General features: G+C 37.7%; 1 protein-coding gene across 30 annotated transcripts in view; it reads right to left on the bottom strand.

The window, feature by feature from the left end:
* Positions 1 to 18,764, bottom strand: part of DENND4A (DENN domain containing 4A) — a 145,740-nt gene that overhangs the window by 5,742 nt on the left and 121,234 nt on the right. For 23 of the 30 annotated variants that reach the window (XM_082737046.1, XM_082737045.1, XM_082737023.1 and 20 more), the window contains 10 exons: positions 14,428 to 14,617; positions 9,426 to 9,520; positions 7,743 to 7,918; positions 7,502 to 7,648; positions 5,993 to 6,191; positions 5,497 to 5,751; positions 4,249 to 4,366; positions 4,099 to 4,125; positions 3,456 to 3,618; positions 3,228 to 3,292 (listed from right to left, as the gene is read on the bottom strand). In XM_082737046.1, coding sequence (XP_082593172.1) covers positions 3,228 to 3,292; positions 3,456 to 3,618; positions 4,099 to 4,125; positions 4,249 to 4,366; positions 5,497 to 5,751; positions 5,993 to 6,191; positions 7,502 to 7,648; positions 7,743 to 7,918; positions 9,426 to 9,520; positions 14,428 to 14,617 — 1,435 coding nt within the window. The remainder of the gene's footprint in view (positions 1 to 3,227; positions 3,293 to 3,455; positions 3,619 to 4,098; positions 4,126 to 4,248; positions 4,367 to 5,496; positions 5,752 to 5,992; positions 6,192 to 7,501; positions 7,649 to 7,742; positions 7,919 to 9,425; positions 9,521 to 14,427; positions 14,618 to 18,764) is intronic. The other 7 variants (XM_082737032.1, XM_082737024.1, XM_082737025.1 and 4 more) reach the window with 1 other exon arrangement.

Genomic DNA, 18,764 nt, shown 5'->3' with positions numbered 1-18,764 from the left:
TCAAGATCAAAAGCTTCTGCACAGCAAAGGAAACAGTTAACAAAACCAAAAGACAACTAACAGAATGGGAGAAGATATTTGCAAATGACATATCAGATAAAGGGCTAGTGTCCAAAATCTATAACGAACTTAGCAAACTCAATACCCAAAGAACAAATAATCCAATCAAGAAATGGGCAGAAGACATGAGCAGACATTTCTGCAAAGAAGACATCCAGATGGCCAACAGACACATGAAAAAGTTCTCCATATCACTGGGCATCAGGGAAATACAAATCAAAACCACAATGAGATATCACCTTACACCAGTCAGAATGGTTAAAATTAACAAGTCAGGAAATGATAGATGCTGGCAAGGATGCGGAGAAAGGAGAACCCTCCTACACTGTTGGTGGGAATGCAAGATGGTGCAACCACTCTGGAAAACAGCATGGAGGTTCCTCAAACTGTTGAAAATAGAACTACCCTACAACCCAGCAATTGCACTACTGGGTATTTACCCTAAAGATACAAATGTAGTGATTCAAAGGGGCACGTGCACCTGAATGTTTATAGTAGCAATGTCTACAATAGCCAAACTAGGGAAAGAACCTAGATGTCCATCAAAAGATGAATGGATAAAGAAGATTTGGTATATATACACAATGGAATACTATGCAGCCATCAAAAGAAATGAAATCTTGCCTTCTTGGGTTTCTAAATTCTCCCTGGGCATCCACTCTGGGGCTACACAGGAAGTGATAGTTTTCTGAGGGCAGCCAACATATACAGACTGTCCAGAGCTTTGCACCCAGAGAAGACCAAAAAGGACAGGTCCTAAGAACTCAGATGTTTCCAGAAACCTTCAAAGAATTGGCAAAGGAAGTTACTATCAGGTCTGTCTTCAAAAAGTCAGAGGAAAAGGGCTCTCAGACTCATGAAATGTCAAACTCCTTTAAGGTATCAGTAAATAGTACCTATATAATAATCTCCAAGCAGTTCTAATAGAGGAGGAGTAAAATTTTGCATGGGATTTAGGGTCAGGAAAGAAGTGTATTTGTAAATTTGGCTCTGGTTGGGGAAGGGGTGCAAGGATGAAGAAATTCACAGCACCACTCAGGGGGCATGTGATGCTTGTTTCGGCTAGAGCAAAGTGAATGACAGATTCCTGAGATAAAAGAAAACCCTTTTATACTTTCCCTCTCTCACCATTATTTTAGGGGGTCAGGACATTATTTTATTTTTTAAAAGATTTTTATTTATTTATTTGAGAGACAGAGAGAGAGACAGAGAGCATGAGAGGGGAGAAGGTCAGAGGGAGAAGCAGACTCCCCATGGAGCTGGGAGCCCGATGGGGGACTCAATCCTGGGACTCTGGGATCATGACCTGAGACGAAGGCAGTCACTTAACCATCCGAACAACCCAGGTACCCAGGACATTTATTCTAAAGTTTAACTAAATTTGACTTTTCTGTAAAATGTGCTCAGGAAAGGTTAACCGTTTTAGATAGTGAGTACATAAAAAATACTACCCCTTACCTAGTAGTTCCATTCTGTAAGATGCTTGCCATCTCACCCACACATATCATTGCTTCTGGATTCTACAAGCTCTCTTTTGGCATCAAGACTGACAAGTCCCAGTGACACAGGTCACCATTGGTCAGAAGGCACCTGATACGCCTTGAGATTCCCAGTTAGGGATGGCTGCTCTAAGCCCTCTAATTCCCTCACTAACTCTTACTCTTTCCCACCTGCTAATGAACTTGTTGGGAAGCCAGCACCACAGGGAGTGCCCTTGTTCCCTATTCATGTTCCATATGGTCTGGCTGAGCGACTTGTAACAGGGCACATAAGCTTATTACATACTGTCATCATTGTGAGGGGCGCCTGGGTCGGTTGAGGGTCTGACTCTCTCAGTTTCAGCTCAGGTCATGAGCTCAGGGTCCTGGGATCAAGCCCTGTGTCCTGTTTCATGCTCAGTTGGGAATCTATTTCCCTCCCTCTCCCTCTGCCCCTCTGTGAGATTTCTCTCAAATAAGTAAATAAATCTTTAAAAATCTAAAAAAAAAAAAGAAAGAAAGAAAGAAAGCCAACCAAAGTGTTGACTAGCGCTAAATAACCAGATATGTTTCTGTTAAGACAGTATACAATCACCTAAAAACTATGGCTGATTACATATTCTCTCTTTAACTGGGAGTGGGTTTACTTAAGCAGGGCACCCACATTAGGTACCACTCAACGTCAGAGGACTTAAATATGTATCATTGTCACTTTCATCAACTTATTTACATTATAACTTTTTTTTTTTTATTTGACAGACAGAAATCACAAGTGGGCAGAGAGGCAGGCAGAGAGAGAGAGGAGAAAGCAGGCTCCCTGCTGAGCAGAAAGCCCGATGCGGGGCTCGATCCTAGGACCCTGGGATCATGGCCTGAGCCGAAGGCAGAGGTTTTAACCCACTGAGCCACCCAGGCGCCCCTACATTATAACTTTTCAGACAAAATGCCTAAACTCTGCTCCAATCTCTCAATGTCTAACAGCCACCCCTTTCTTCTTTCCTTTCTATCAGGGGCTATTCCTGCCCTTTCCTGAGACTTGGAAGTGGCAACTTAAACGGAGCCCAGCACAGTCACTGGGAGAAGGAGATGAACAATCAAAATAGTCTGGGATCTCTTGAAATAGATAGCTACCTTACATCCCTTCTTTTTTTTTTTTTTTTAAGATTTTTATTTATTTATTTGACAGAGAGAGATCACAAGCAGGCAGAGAGGCAGGCAGAGAGAGAGAGAGGAGTAAGCAGGCTCCCTGCCAAGCAGAGAGCCTGATGCGGGACTCAATCCCAGGACCCTGAGATCATGACCTGAGCCGAAGGCAGCGGCTTAACCCACTGAGCCACCCAGGCGCCCCCCTTACATCCCTTCTGAAATGACAGCAGTCCCTAACTCATAGGACTTTTGGGAGAATTACAGGAGATAATACTTGGGAAATAATTGCTACAGTGTCAGACACACAGTAGTCTTCAAAAAATGTTAGCTTTTATCATTTATCATTACTATTACTAATATGACCAAAGTATCTATTACATTAAATTAAAAAAACCAGAGAAAGAATTCTTCTAATACATTAATATAATATTAAAATAATAATAAATAATATTAAAATAATACTAAAGACTACCAATACAAAAATACTTTGAAAATAATACCATGACATATAAACATTACATGTTAGATATTACAGTAGATTACCTATATCAATGTTTTCTCTTCCCAGGGCTACAAGCGAGAGAAATAGTATTTCTCTATACAAACTCCTAGGGGGGGAAAGGAGTGGAGAAGATATTACTATTCATATAATCTCTATATTCTGTACAAAAATACTGATGCTAATAAAAGCATGAAGTAATCAAACAAATTACTAAGCCAATAATATGTATCTGCTTAGAGGAATAATATATTCATTTAAGACAGACTTACCTCTGTCTTTTAAAATGAGGACATTTATTCAATGTCTCTAAAATTTGACTCATTGGTCCATAAACATCATTCATTTTAATGCTCTTTACCATATTTTTCAATAGTTCCTGGTTAAATGAATTATCACCTTTTTGCAATAAATGGACCATTGGATACTTTTGGGCTGTGAAAGAACAAAAGAACAGATGAAGGGAAATGTTCTATGTATAAAGGACAGAAAATTAAGCAGCAACTGATAGTTATTCAAGAAGTTACAAAGCACTAAAAGCAAATTAAGGGCAATAGATACAGGAACAGAAATCTAAGAATGAGAAAGGAAAAAAGGGAAAAAAATAAGACACATAATGATGAAAACAGACTTAAAGTTTTCTGTGGCCTCAAACAGACAAAAACTAAAAAATGCAGTTTTCCTTAAGACAGCCCGTGGAGGAAATTCTCAATCAGCAGCCTGGGATGGGAACAAACAAATATGTAAAAAGAAGAAACCAGGACAAGCAATGGGCTAAAAGCGAACTCCACAAAACATAACCCCCTCCAGCACATACAGAGCACCACTCAAACAAAACAAAACAAAAAAAACCCCACAAAAAATCCCTTGGCCTCCATGGAAGATTGCACTAAAAACATCAAACTTAACACTCACTCTCAAACAAAAGAGTACGATTTTGACCTGTAAGACAAAAAGTAGTAAAGTAAAATAGAAGTTAGTTATACATGAGTTTACTATTGCTAAATAAAGCAAGCAGAGATTACTCTTACACACATGAAGTCAGCATTCTATGAGAGCACTCACTGTGGGCATTCCAGAGGATGTACAAGGGTTGTCCCGGATCTTGATGTAATTTCATATTGTCCCATAACATTTGTATTAAAACATATTTACTATCCTCAGACATACAGTGGCGAGGAATCTGTGTTAAAGAACAAAGAGATATTCATTAATGATCCTTACCTGATAAGATTTTGTAAATATCTTATAAAGATCCTTATAAATATATTTTTAGGATATATGTGTACAAGAGAAAAAGGAGAACAGAAAATGACTGGTTTGTATGCATTTTATCTCTACTGAAGGAAGATGGGCTGAATTGAGAAGCTAATGATCTCTGAAGTAGATTTTTTTTTTAAGATTTTATTCATTTTTTGAAAGAGAGAGAGAGCACAAGCAGGGGGAGTGCCAGAGGGAGAGGGAGAAGCAGACTCCCTGCATGCAGAGCAGAGAGCTCGATGCGGGGGTCAGTCCCAGGACCCTGGGATCATAACCCAAGCTGAAGGCAGACATGTAACCACCAACTGAGCCATCCAGGTGCCCCCTCTGAAGCAGCAGGTTTAATCAAATACTTAGATCAGTTAAAAGGGCACCATGAATCCAGGAGCCTCATTCTACATCAGACAGAGACCCTACCCTAGATAACTCACTGAGTTAACCTCTTGGTCAAACATTGGTCATGTGCGGAAAATCCCAAACCGCATGCACAATCACAGACATGAGTACATGTAGGCACAAAAAGTTCCTGAACTTGGAGATATTGCAATTTAGTGGTGGTGATACATATGAAGAAATAAACACTTTTATAGAACAATGGACCAAAAATACAAGTAAACATAATAACCTATCTAGATGTTAAGCAAAAACTCAGAGAAAAGGACTGAGAATGGTAGCACATGACTGAGCTAGGAATTATAGACATCCTCCTAAAAATGTGTAAGGCTTGTTTTGAAAGAGGTATGAGACATGAGTGGAGCCAAAGCACAAACTCTTCTCATTAAAGTCATTGACAGTTTCTTCTTGAGATTATAACCAAAACACAGACCATTTTGTGTCAATTTTACAAGAAGGCCACAAAACATGATTTTATCTTACTGCTAGGCTGTAAGAAGAAAAACTATCTGTAAATGCAAAGAAAATAATTTTATTGATCTAATGATTCAGATGGTTATTTTAAAAACCTAGCATAAAAATTATTTTTGTCATTCAGAATATGCAAATATTACAATGGTGACAGTAGCATTGCCTTTTAGTTAATTTTTATTTTCATACCTTTGAATACTTGTTACAATGCTCGGAAGAAAGAATCAGTCCGGGTAAGTTACTGGGTAAGTCAAGACGTCTAAAATACCACACCAGGTTCCAAAACACGATTGGATGGTGGTCCACGAAGTCTGCCACTGTTATTGCATGGTCGCCTTCATTTTCCAGTAAGCTTTCAAGCTCCTTCCACACCACTAAAGGACTAAGATATGGAACAGTGATAGGATCTGGACTGGGGAGGTGCCACTCTAATCCTAAAGAATCCTGTTGAATAAATTAAAAAAACAAAAAAATGGAAAACACAAGATTGATTATACTAAATCAATTTTTAAAATTCCTGTCAATGATTTCCATATAAATAGAAAATACTAGAATTGTATCATGGCCCTAGAACTCTTCTTGATGCATTATAATATCAAAGCTCATAAGACTATATAGGACAACAGGAACAGAATCAAATGTAAATCATCAATGTTCAAATTTTAAAAAACACCAAAATACATACAGTAGCTCCTTGTAAAGTAGTTGGCAGGCTGCCTGTAGGAATGAGCTTCTGGCCTCTAGTGTCTTCCTTATCCAAGGGGCCGTAAGTACTAACACTCCTGGCCATTGGAAATATTGGACATTTTGACACAGCTGTTTTTGATCTATCAGCAGGTATCTGAATGCTTCGGGCACACGTATTTTCCAGCAGTTTAGATTTGCTTGGGCATTGAAAAAAGGGGAAAAAAAGCATATCATTGTCTAGATTTACTTTATTTCATCCAGAACATCCAGCTCTTTAGACTCAGAGCTGGATGCATACCAAAGTAAATCAAATGAAGATGTTCATCAGAAGTTGGCTGGGGAACAGGATATATTTTTAAGTAGTCTAATCATGTTAAATTTCCTATTTATCCAGTGAACTTTAAGTATTCCAAAGTCATTCATTTATCAAAACAGTTAATGGACAACTTTTATGTGTCAGGAACTCCAGTAGGCCCAGGGGATATAAAGCAGAGAAAAGAGGCACCTCTTCCTTCAGGAGTCACAAGCTAGTGGACCCAGCCAGAGAAAGGGCTCCACTAAACCTACCATCACACAGATTTACAGCTGTGCTGCCTAGGCACTCAGGATCAAACAGGTAGGGCATGCCAGCTGGCCTGTACCTCGGATATTTTCCTGCACATGCAGTTACCATTTTGACTTCACCTGCCCCATTATGAATGTGGTGTCTCTGGCATTTCTCCAAAATGGAGTCAATTTCTGCATTTGTTTTAAGTGTAAATTCACTTATACTAGGCTTACTGTGAAGTCTTACTTTGACTTTACAGTTCCTCTATCACTTTAAATGCCTTCTCAGATTATTAGATATTCCAAAGTAGAAGTAAGTTAGGACTGACTTAAGTTCTAAAGAGACAGGGATGAGAAAAAAATGTTCACGGTGAACTTCAAGTGTTCTATAGAATATTTACTTTTTTTTTTTTTTTTTAAAGTAGGTTCCACATTCAACGTGGGGCTTGAACTCATGACCCTGAGATCAAGAGTCACATGCTCTACCCACTGAGCCAGTCCAGGTGTTCCAGGTGTTATTTTTACTTTTAAAACAGTAGTAAAGATTATCCTATAAGAATTATACAGCTTAAACTCTGGGGATTCATAAAGCATAAACTGTAACTGTTTAAACATTTAGGTTATTAGAGAATTTTAATACTATTTTAATTAGGGAAATAACTTCAGATTATAAGTTTATTATACATGGAAATTTGAGAGAGCACATGTGCGTGCAAGCAAGGCAGAGGGAAAGGGAGAGAGAGAATCACAAGCAGACTCCATGGCCCAGTGCAGAGCCTGATGTGGGGCTCAACCCTATGACACCGAGATCACGGGCTCAGCTGAAATTAAGAATCGGAAGCTTAACCAACTGAGCCACTCGGGCGAGACTAGAAATTTTAAATGGTCAGCTGATTTTTCTGTTATTTTCAGAAACATGTGCAATACATGTTAAAACACCGTTCCACAGAATTATAATTACCTATTGAGATCAAAATTCCCTTGAACAGAAATAACAGATGTGTCAAGACCAGATGCTGATGTTGAGATACAAGACTGTCTTGTCTGAGTTGAAAAAGAGGATGGAAAATGCATATTTTCTGTAGATGGGCTTGACTTCAGAAAGTATCTGCAATGTGAATTAAAGGAAGTTTTTGAGAAAAGAGATATTCTAGTAAATACGATCCTTAAACATGAAGGAAAAAGAAAGCACAAATCATTACCTTCCAGGCCGTCTTAAATCTCTTATTTCAATATTCAGAAAGGGCAAGAAAAGATTGCCACAAAATGGGCATGTAGTATTGAGATTTGAATCATCTGCTGTCCAGCCAGCCATGATTTCCTCATCATGGACAAGACAATCACATGTTCTACACCGAGAGCAACTTGAGATAAGAACCTATGGGAGAAAACAACACTTTACAAAGTGAGCCTGTTGGAGATATTATGAATTAAAAACCACTTCAATCCATAAGTCTATTAGAAAACTGTAAATCAGAAGGGTTCAGAATTCACAAGCAAACAAATAAACAAACAAAAATAGATTACATTCAGCTAAATTGATTTCAAAGTTTTTACCTGAAAGGGAAACTTGCACTTAAGAAAGGGAACCTTACTATTATAATTACTATAAAACCTGCCATGGTTTTATTAGTGAAAAAGCAAATCCAAGCATTAATTTACTAATACCCAAAATAGGTATTTGTAATTACATATTATGGGTCTGTGTGCTACTCATAGTGTAGTCACCAGACAAGTGTGGGTCCACAAACTCTTTTTGATTTGTGTTAAGTAAAGAAATTGAGAAGAGGACTTAGAAACCCTTAAAGAAATTGGTCATGGCTGCAATATCTAAGTTTGTGATCAAGACACATTTTCACAAGAGTAGCAACCAGGACAGATTGGAAATTAAAAACCCCAACAAAACCCTGGTCTGTCACTAAAGACAGTTTAAGAAGTGTTGCTATAGATGAATGTAAATGCTGTTATTACATGAATAAAATACAGAAATTCCTGAAGCCATGAGAAACTTGGGTCAACTGTAATATCTGTGCTCATAGTTATTTCTCAGCTACATGCAAATCTATTTTCCAAATTTAGGCAAACTGTTCTGAAGAAGCAACAACACTCAAAAATGTATTTGGAAGCAATTTTTTTCTTTTCTTTTTTTTTTTTTAAGATTTTATTTATTTGACAGAGAGAGACAAAGTGAGAGAGGGAACACAAACAGGGGGAGTGGGAGACGGAAAAGCAGACTCCCTTTGGAGCAGGGAGCCTGACCCTATCCCAGCACCCTGGGATCATGACCTGAGCCGGACACAGACGCTTAATGACTGAGCCACCTAGGCGCCCCTGGACGCAATTTCTATACAAAAGTTAGGGAAAACTTTTAAACTGTAAAAACACAACTTTTTCATTGTGAGAAAAAAAGATACACAGCAGCATCTCCAGCAGATAACCACATCAAACTGACACAAGAAATGAAAAACATGATGGGGAATGGGGACATAAATGCCAGAACACTCCATGTCCTCTCATCACAAAAGTGTGTCTGCATAGCAGAATTGGTTTTTAAGAGGTTCAAATGTGAAATAAAAGTTCAAAAAGAACACAGAGATAATAAGGGAAACTAGAAATACTGAAAATGGAAATGCTTTTGTACGTTGATAAATCCCAGAAGAAGTATGGGACTTTCCTAAATAGAGATGAAGTAGTATGACTTCAGTATTCTGAAATACTGGAGATTTTAAATTTATTCAGCTACAATATACATTCTGACATTTTCAGATGCTACATATTTAACTTTTTATTACTTTGCCCCTGACCATGAATACTTAGGGAATATAAGTTCTAGGAGGGAGTAGCGTAAGTAATAAAGGAAGAAGCTCTTTGGATTAAAACCGTACCTCCATTGCATAGTTCTGGAAGATATTTGTATTACTTGTGTTGCAGGAAGATGCCACTTCTGCTTTCCCAGGTAAGGCAAACTTTGAGAGTGATCCTGTTCATTATTAGAAAACAAGCAAAACCATTACAATTAATGAGAAAGGATATGAAAATCTTTTTTTTAAAAAGGATTTTATTTATTTATTTGACAGAGATCACAAGTAGACAGAGAGGCGGGCAGAGAGAGTGGAGGAAGCAGGCTCCCTGCTGGGCAAAGAGCCCGATGTAGGGCTCAGAGCTTGATCCCAGGACCTGGGATCATGACCTAAGCTGAAGGCAGAGGCTTTAGCCCACTGAGCCACCCAGGTGCCCCATGAAAATCTTTTCTACCTCTGTAAATTCTCTGACAAAATGTCCAACTGTTCTACTCAAAATAGCAAAGGTAATTTAGGGGAAAAACAAAAAAGGCATGCATTTTTGTTCTGAGTACAAACTCAAGGAAATGTGCTCTGATTCTATGGCTTCCCACATGCGAGGGGGCGGGAAACCCTAGCCTCATTACTCACTTATGAAGTAGTCTTGGGTACAGGCTACTCACTTATGAAGTACTTTGTGGGTACAGGCTACAAGGCATTCCAGTTATTTTTAATTACTAATTTGCAGTTTCTCTTTTTCCATGTTTAAAATATAAGAATGTATTTAGTTCTAAGGTCTAAAACATATAAAATAGCTAATTTCAGTTCCAATCATAAAAAGATTTACTGGCAATTCTCTATGTTTTCACGATCTTTTAAGATGTGGTACAGCAATCTTGTTCTGAAACATGAGGAATTTCCAGATATATTCTTAAGAGTAATGGATATTAGTAGGTATTAAAACGATGGCAACAACAAAGAGTAAGGGGAGTTCTGTAGTCAAATCAATTGTTGACAGTGGCTATATCTTGTTAATAAAACTGGGAGGTAACCTATACTTTTTCTTTCTCTTTTTTCTCAGAGTTACTAAATGTTATGAATGAACACTTATATTTTTATAAAGTAAGGGTAAAAAAAGTAAGTAATGGGATAAATTGCCAGTCCACAAGAAATAAAGAAGACAGGAAAAAGCATGCTAAACACCAATGTATGTGCGAAACAAGGCAGAAGAAAAATTATCAAATTTCCTTACTACTTGCAGCCCATTGACAAGTCCTTGAGGTGGGCAGAGTGACATTCCTCTAAGGACTCAACTTTCTGGATGGTGACACTTTGCTAGGGCAAAAGGCAATCCCACCCGACCCCCAGCCCCCCACCCCATCCTGTAAGTCTACATTAACATACAAAAATTCCTTTGGAAATTTCCTTTATCTCTCCCCCAGCCCCCAGATACATGTTGTCAATTATCCCCCAAGTATATGACCCACTGATACATATCTGAAGGGTCTCACTGAGTAAGGGACAGGAGGGGCTAGGTAGGGAGAGATAGGCAGGGGGCTATGTGATCAGGCTCACAGTAATCCCAGAAATGCTGAGGCATAAGGAAACCAGAGATAAGGGAACAAACCAGACCACCCTGTCCTGGGCATCAGAGGTGAGGTCTTTAATGGCAGTAACATTGTGAACAAGAATAACCAGAGCCCAAAGAAGAAGTAAGCCATTAAAGATGTTATCACCAGTCCTTATTCAAACCAAGATGTCACAAGAATGTTAAGGCATGTTAGCGGAGGCCCATACTGGCAAACCTGGCGGGACCCACCTCATTCCTGAGAGCTTTTTTTGTATAACCACTTAATAAAACTTTTTATCACTTTACTCACTTCCCTTTGTCCACAAGATTCATTCTTCAACTCGTGAGAAAGGAACCTAGCTCTCCCTCTTCACAATCATAGGGATGCAATCAGTATGATCTGGAGGAATGCCCTGATTGCTTCAGTAAATAAATGACAATGGGAAAAGAAGATAGCTCTAGAGGACCACCACTGGTCCTAGGCCGGCTTCACAGATGGGTTGAGAGGGACAGAGAGGGCTGAAGCCTCCAACAACCTGTAATCTGCTTACAGCTGGTGGAACTGCAGTACCTTCCCTGGATGGTTCCCCACAACCCTCTGTAATCCTTCTCTGCTAAAGCTAGTTCAGAATTGCTTTCTTGTACCTTCTATCAGCCTTGACTAATGAAATCATTTATGTGGGGAGCCTCCCTTTCACAATCTGGAGCACAGAATATTCACTTTAATAAATATGAATCAGGTTATGAGGTTTATTTCTTAGCACAACAAATTGTTCTTGTAAGTTTAAAAAAGGGGTGAGGGAGCTAATCACCTGATTTCTTCATGAATGGATGACAAGAGGGAGAAAAAGAGAGAACAAAGAGGAAGTTAACAGACATATTAGCCAAATGCAACAAGTGGACCTTATCAGGATCCCAACTGAATAAGCCACCTATAAGAGGAGATTTATGAGATAACTGTGAAAATTTAAATTAAATATTTGATATGAAATTTTATATTGATCAAAACATTAAAAAATGTAATAGCATTACAATTATGTTTTAAAAATATGAATGAGTCACAAAGGATATATACTGTACATGTTCCAAACAGAACATGCTAACACATAGTGTTAGAAGAGAATGTTTATCCATGAGGGGGCAGTGACCAGATGTGTGCATGAGAGGAGGTTCTGGATATTGTCAGCATTCTGTTTTTTGATCTAAGTGCTGGTTACTCAGATGTCCTCAATTTCTGAAATGTATTTACATACATAAAAGTGTACACATTACATGCATAACATTAATAAAATTAAAAGTAAGTTTATCAAATACATAATTTTTTTAAATTGTTAAAATTTTTTTTGAAAAGAAAAACCACTGACCCACAATGACCTCACTCAGGCTGAGTTCCCAACTGGGGCTTAACACCTAATCTAACTGCAGTTTCAACTTGCTCAGAGTGTGGTCTTAGTCAGTCAGGAATTTTCTGGCCAGTGCCTGGGAGTCTGCCACATGCATCCCTCCATCATGCAAAGTAAGATGAAGCAATCTGCATGATAAGATCCCCTGCATTTCCCCCTAAGGGAAAGTGACTTTGCCTGGAATATCTTTCTCTTTTGCTAATAACTTTCTTACCTCATCCTTCTTCTATAAAAACCTTCCATTTTGTACAGTTCTTGGGGCTCCCCTCTTGGGATGCTGCCTGTTTCATCAATTGTTAGTAAAGCTAGTTAGATCTTCAAATTTATTTGGTTGCATTCCATTTTTTAAACAATATAAGACATTAAAGTCCTTATATTTTAGAGTTACATATGGAAGTATTGATGAATAAAATTATATGCTGTCTGGTATTTACTTTAAAATAATCCACTGGGCAAGGAAAAAATAGTGGGACTATAGGAGAGGGAAAGATTAAACAAGATTGGCTGTTTGTTGATAACTGTTGCAATTGGGTAAAGGGTAAATGGGGGTTCATTGGGCTATTCTTTCCACTTCTGTGTATATTTGAAAGTCCCTACAATAAAGGCTTTTTTTTTTTTTTTTAAGATTTTTATTTATTTATTTGGCAGAGAGAGAAAGAGATGCAGTGAGAGAGGGAGAATCAGGCTTCTCACCAAGCAGGGAGCCAGATGCACTGCTAGGTCCCAGGACCCGGCCCGGGATCATGACCTGAGCTGAAGGTCATGAAGCTTAATGACTGAGCCACCCAGGTGCCCCAATAAAAGCTTTTTGAAAGTACAAAGGTGCACATCAAAAAATATTATAGTGAATCCATTCCTCACACCATATCCTAGGATACATTTCAAATGGATTAAATATCTAAATCGGGAGTCAAATGTACTTGTGTACGGAAGCTAAGAATGGTTTTTACATTAGTTAGAAAAAGAAAATGATAACAAAGAATATGTGACAGAGAGGTGTGTGGCCCACAAAACCTAAAATATTTAAGATACAGTCCTTTTCACAGGAAGTTTATTGATCTCAGAAAATGCTAAAAAGAAAACCAAAGAAGTGTCAGAAGAAAGCACTGGTGAGCCTAGGGAAGGGGACATTTTTCCTAATATCTCCAAATCCAGAAGCAGGAGGGAAGTACTGATAAATTTGATGACATAAAATTAAAAATTTCTGTGTGGCAACCCCCCCCAAAACCCCAAACAACAACAACAACAAAAAAAACAACGCACAAAAACTTGACAAAATTGGAGAAAGTATCTGGCAATTATATGAGACTATATATTGCTATATAAGAACTAATAAAATTTTTTTTAAAAAAGGGCCAACAAGTGACAAAGGCAGTCCACGGAAAAAGAAATACAAATAGTCCTTAAACATATAAATAGTTACTCAACTTACAAGAGGAATATAAATGAAAACTAAACTGAAATACAGTCCTCATTGATCAGGTGGCAAAAATCCCAAAGTCTGCCAACATATTTTGTTGACATGCTGTGAGGAAATAGGTATTCTTATATACTGCCACTGGGAATGCTAACTAGTATATACCCCCAGGGAAGGCAACTTTGGCAGCATCACTTCAAGGAAGAATTTGTATCTTTCAAAGATACCCTTGCAAAAATATAATGACATATATGCATCATAGCATTATTTATAATAGTCAAAGACTAGATACTTAATATCCATCAGTAGGGAAGTGATTAAAATAAACTTTGATATATCCACAGATGATTAACTATGCAACCGTAAAAATGAGTAAGGAACAATGCAATGTGATGATATGGAATGATCTTTAGGATATACTGTTAAATGAAAAACACAAAGAATGGGAAGGTACATTACTTTTTGAGTAAGAAGATATCCTTATATTTTTAAAGAAACAACAATGGAAGGATAAATCAAAATGAATAAAAATGGTTACTTCTAGGCACAGGGAGAAAACAAGATGCAGGGGTGGAGATGGACAGCAGAGCTCGTTCTACAAGTGCCCTGGTTCTTACTGTTTTGACTTTGGAGCCATGTAAATCTTTTGCAAAATTAAAACAAGGAAAAAAGGTAAAGACATGACATATAAATGCAGTAGGACCAAACTGGACAAACCTTCTAAGGAGGCAGAACTTTCCAGGCTTGTTCTGCTGAAATCAATTCCCTTAGTCCCTGAAATGGCACTGCTCTCTTGGGAGGAAGTAGCTCCTTCCAATTCATGGCAAACATCTTCATCTGTTAAAGAGGTAGATTCGGAATCCTGGGCTCCCACTGAAGAAAGACTGGTACGATCAGAACTTTGATCCTAAGGACATAATTATAAGCTTAATTTCCTTCATATTTAAATTTAATTATTTAAAATGTCACTCCTAAGGCAGAGGAAATGTTTAATCACCCAGATGATCAGTTAATCAACATTAAGTCTATAGAAATAAAACCACCAATTTTACAAGGGCTATTAATTTGGACAAACACAGGTGGGAAATCATTTAGATAGCATTTTTAGTTACATGAAGTAGAGAGACCTGTTGGTTAGATAATCTTGCTGATTTTGAAGCTTTGTTTACTGTTCATTTTCCTCCCAGGATGATACCATTAGAACTGAATTTTATCCTTTTAAAATTTCATGTATATTTACATTTTATTATTTTCCATAATAATCTAGGTTTCAAGGAGATGTATTTCCAGTTTTCATTCTTGAGAACACCAAACTGTAAGTTCAATGTTTTTCTGGTTATACCAACCATACATTAAGAAAATCTAGTCAATATGAATTTTTGTATAAAGAAAAAAAAAATTTAAGTATCTACAATTCTATTGCCCAGATAATACAACTTATTTTTTTCTAGTCATGTTGAGTGTGTGTTGAGTTGTTATTTTTAGGATTATGTGAATATCTATATTGGCTTTTTCACTATATCTCATTATATTTTAAAAAGCAGGTGCTCTAGGAATCATACACATCCAGTCATTTACAGTCTACTTAAAGTTATACTGTACCACTTGGTATATAGTAACTATAGTGACTATCAGCAGAGTGAATCCCTTTATCACCATAAGACATGACATATATTGAATATTCCATAAGATAATGTCATAATTTTTGTTTTGGGCAATTACTTAAGAGGAACAAAAGTAGTCTTTTATATTAACTATTTACCACATATTCTATTTCTCCTTCATTCCTGCAGGTCCAGTTTTCTCTGTGGTATTATTTTTCTTCAGCCTGAAGAACTTCCTTTAGCCTAGCTCACATAACAGGTCTGCTGGCCAGGATTCTCTTCTTTTATCTGAAAATGTTTTTATTTCACCTTTCCCCCTGAAGGATATTTTCACTGGATATAAAATTCTGGGTTGACAGTTCTTTTAACAATTACAAGGTGTTGTTTGCATGTATTCTTTGGTTCACGAATTGTGGTAAAAAATATATGGTTTTTCAAATCCTTATTCCTCTGTGTCATTTTTCTTTAACAGTTTTCAAGTTTTTAAATTTTTTCTTCCCAGCAGCCATTTTATTAGCAGATGGGCATTTTCGCTTTTTAGCAGTTTGCTTATGTGTGTGTAGAAGTGGTTTTCCTTGTGTTTATTCTGTCTATAGTTTACTGAGCTTCTTTTATTTGTAAATCTAAATCCTTCACCAAATTTGAGAAGTTATTTCTTATTTACTTGTTTCTTCATTATTTATTTCTTCAGGTATCTTTTCTACCATAATCTTTTCCTCTCATACTTCTGGAACCCCAATTATATGTTATTCCTTTTAATACTGTCCCACAAGTCTCTGAGGTTCCGTTCATTTTGCAAAAGGTTTTTTTTCTCTCTGTTCTTCTAATTGGATAACTTCTATTACTCAGTCTTCATGTTCAGTGGATTTTTTCCTCTATCTTCTCCATTCTGCTACTTAACCCATCCAATGACTTCAGAGTTTTTTTGTGTTTTTTTTTTTAGTTATAAAATGTGCTTTTAAAAAAATAGTTTCTATTTCTTGCTGACAATTCCTTCCTTTTCATTTATTTTGAATGTGTTTTTCTTTAACTTCAGGGAACCTAGTTATGATAGCGACTTCAGAGTTTCTGTCAGGATAATTCCAACATCTGGGTCATCTCAGGGTTGTCTTTCCCTTGAGAACTGGTTTTATCAATTAACCAATTACTTGATAAATCAAGTAATTCTGGATTTTATTTTGGCATTGTGAATGTTATGCTGTGTGGTTGGGTACTGTTATAATATCTTGGAGAACACTGATGCTTTTGTTAAGCAGGATTTGTTACTGAGTTATGTTCAGACAGTAATTTGTGTTTCAATTTTTGTAGACAGTGACTTAATTCTTAGTCACTTCTGTAAGACTCGTCTCTGCTGGTTCACTTTTATCCTATGTTATGTGCAGCTCAAGAACTAGGCTTGATACTCGTGTTGGCCATTCACAGAATCTGGGAATCCCCTTCTCTCAGATTCCCCTCAAACTCTCCAGCTCACAGATGTCCACTTCTCTGGCTCCTCTGTCCAGGAACCAGGGGTTTTCTCTTGAATTTTCATCTGCCAGAGGTGTCACACCACACTGTGACTGCAGCCTGCTCTTGGGGTAGAGATGCATAAGAAAAGAAAATAGGGGATTCACATCTATCTGTGTCCCCCCTACAATCTGCCTGGTTCTTCAGAATCCTTAGATTTTTTTTTTTTTATTGCATTTTTTCTGGGGTTTTCAGTTATAATCAGTGGGAGGGATGGGCTTTAGCAGCTTTATGTCTCCAGTGGAGGTAGGACTATCACCCTCACTTTTATTTTGATTTTTTAAAAAAGATTTTATTTATTTATTTGACAGACAGAGATCACAAGTAGGCAGAGAGGCAGGCAGAGAGAGAGGGGGAGGCTAACTCCCTGCTGAGCAGACAGCCTGATGCAGGGCTTGATCTCAGGACCCCAGGACCATGACCTGAGCTGAAGGCAGAGGCTTTAACCCACTGAGCCACCCAGGCTCCCCATTTTGATTTTTTAAAAAAAGATTTATTTATTTATTTGAGAGAGAGAAAAAGAGAACCCACAACACACACACACACACACACACACACGTACACTCTGATACCCCGCCCCCCATGAGAGGGGCAGAAGGAGAGAATCTTAAGGCAGATTCCCCACTGAGCTCAGAGCCTGATCCCACAACCCTGAGATCATGACCAGAGCTGAAACCAAGGGTCCGATGAAGCTCAACTGACTGAGCCACCCAGGCGCCCCTCACCCTCATTTTTAAAGATGATATTTGCTGGGTGTAGGAAAATAGGGTGATGGCTATTGTCCTTCAGTGCTCAGAAGGAATCTTTCCAGGGTCTCCTGATATCAAAGAAAAATTCAGGTGATCCTAGTATTTAAATTAGCAAGAGGCTTCTTTGTTCAGAACACAAGTGGCAGTTTCTTACTGTTTTTCCATTTGAAGGTAAGATAGCTCTTTGACTACTTTTAAGATTTCCTCTTTGTATTCCATTTCCATCTGTCTTAAAATTAGATACATAAGTATGGTTTTCTTTGCATTTATTCTGCTTGACATTTGTAGATCTTCTAAATATGTGAGTTGCCATCTTTAATTATTTCGGGAAAATTTTTGGCAATTCACTTTTTAAATGTTCCTTCTATCTCATTCTGTCCTCTTCTGGAACTCAATTACATCAGTGTTAGACGTTTTCACTAAATCCTATATTCGTTTTTTTAATTTTCCGTTTGATTTCCAATCTGCTTCAGAGTGGATATTTTCTACTGAGTTTCCATCTAGTTTACGAACTTTCTTTTTCTGTATTTTGTCTGCTGTTAAATCCAACTACTGCATTTTTAATTTCATGTCTTTTTCGGTTCTCAAGTTTATACTTGATTTTTTAAAATAGTTAATTATCTGGTGAAATTTTCTACCTTTGCAGCTGTTTTTCTTCAGCTTTCCCTTGATTTTCTCGAACATATTAGAATTATTTCAAAGCCTCTTATTTAAATACTAGGATCACCTGCATTTTTCTTTTGTTTTTTAAGTTATGATACTATCTCTGGGTACGGCTATTTTTAATTAAATAATATAAAAAACTATAAGGACTCCAGATGATATTCTGTTCCTCCCAAAAGGACACAGTTTTTCATGTGTCAGATAGTCTGACAGTCCAATCACAGGCTGACGTGAGTCAAGCCTAGGCTGCAGTTTTGGTCAGATGTAGTCCAACTCTGGTTTGCCAATGCTCTTGAGGCATGGCTCTGCAGGACTTCCAACAAAGGGCTTGGTGTGGTTGCCAAAGCTCTTCCGGCTTCTATCTCCTCCACCTGCCCCTAAAATTTATGAACTCTTTGTGGCTATTCCCAGCACCACGAACTGCTGAAAACTCTTCTTTGTCAGAGACTTTCTGCTTACCTTTTTAGTCTCCTGCCTCATGCAGTATCAGTATTTGGAAAAAGTCTTGAAGGAAAAAAACCAGTGAACCTGA

This window comes from Mustela nivalis, assembly GCF_964662115.1.
Source record: "Mustela nivalis genome assembly, chromosome: 6".
NCBI classification, from domain to species: Eukaryota; Metazoa; Chordata; class Mammalia; order Carnivora; family Mustelidae; genus Mustela; species Mustela nivalis.
Note: the sequence above shows the minus strand (reverse complement) of the source record. Positions and strands in the feature narration are given on the sequence as shown.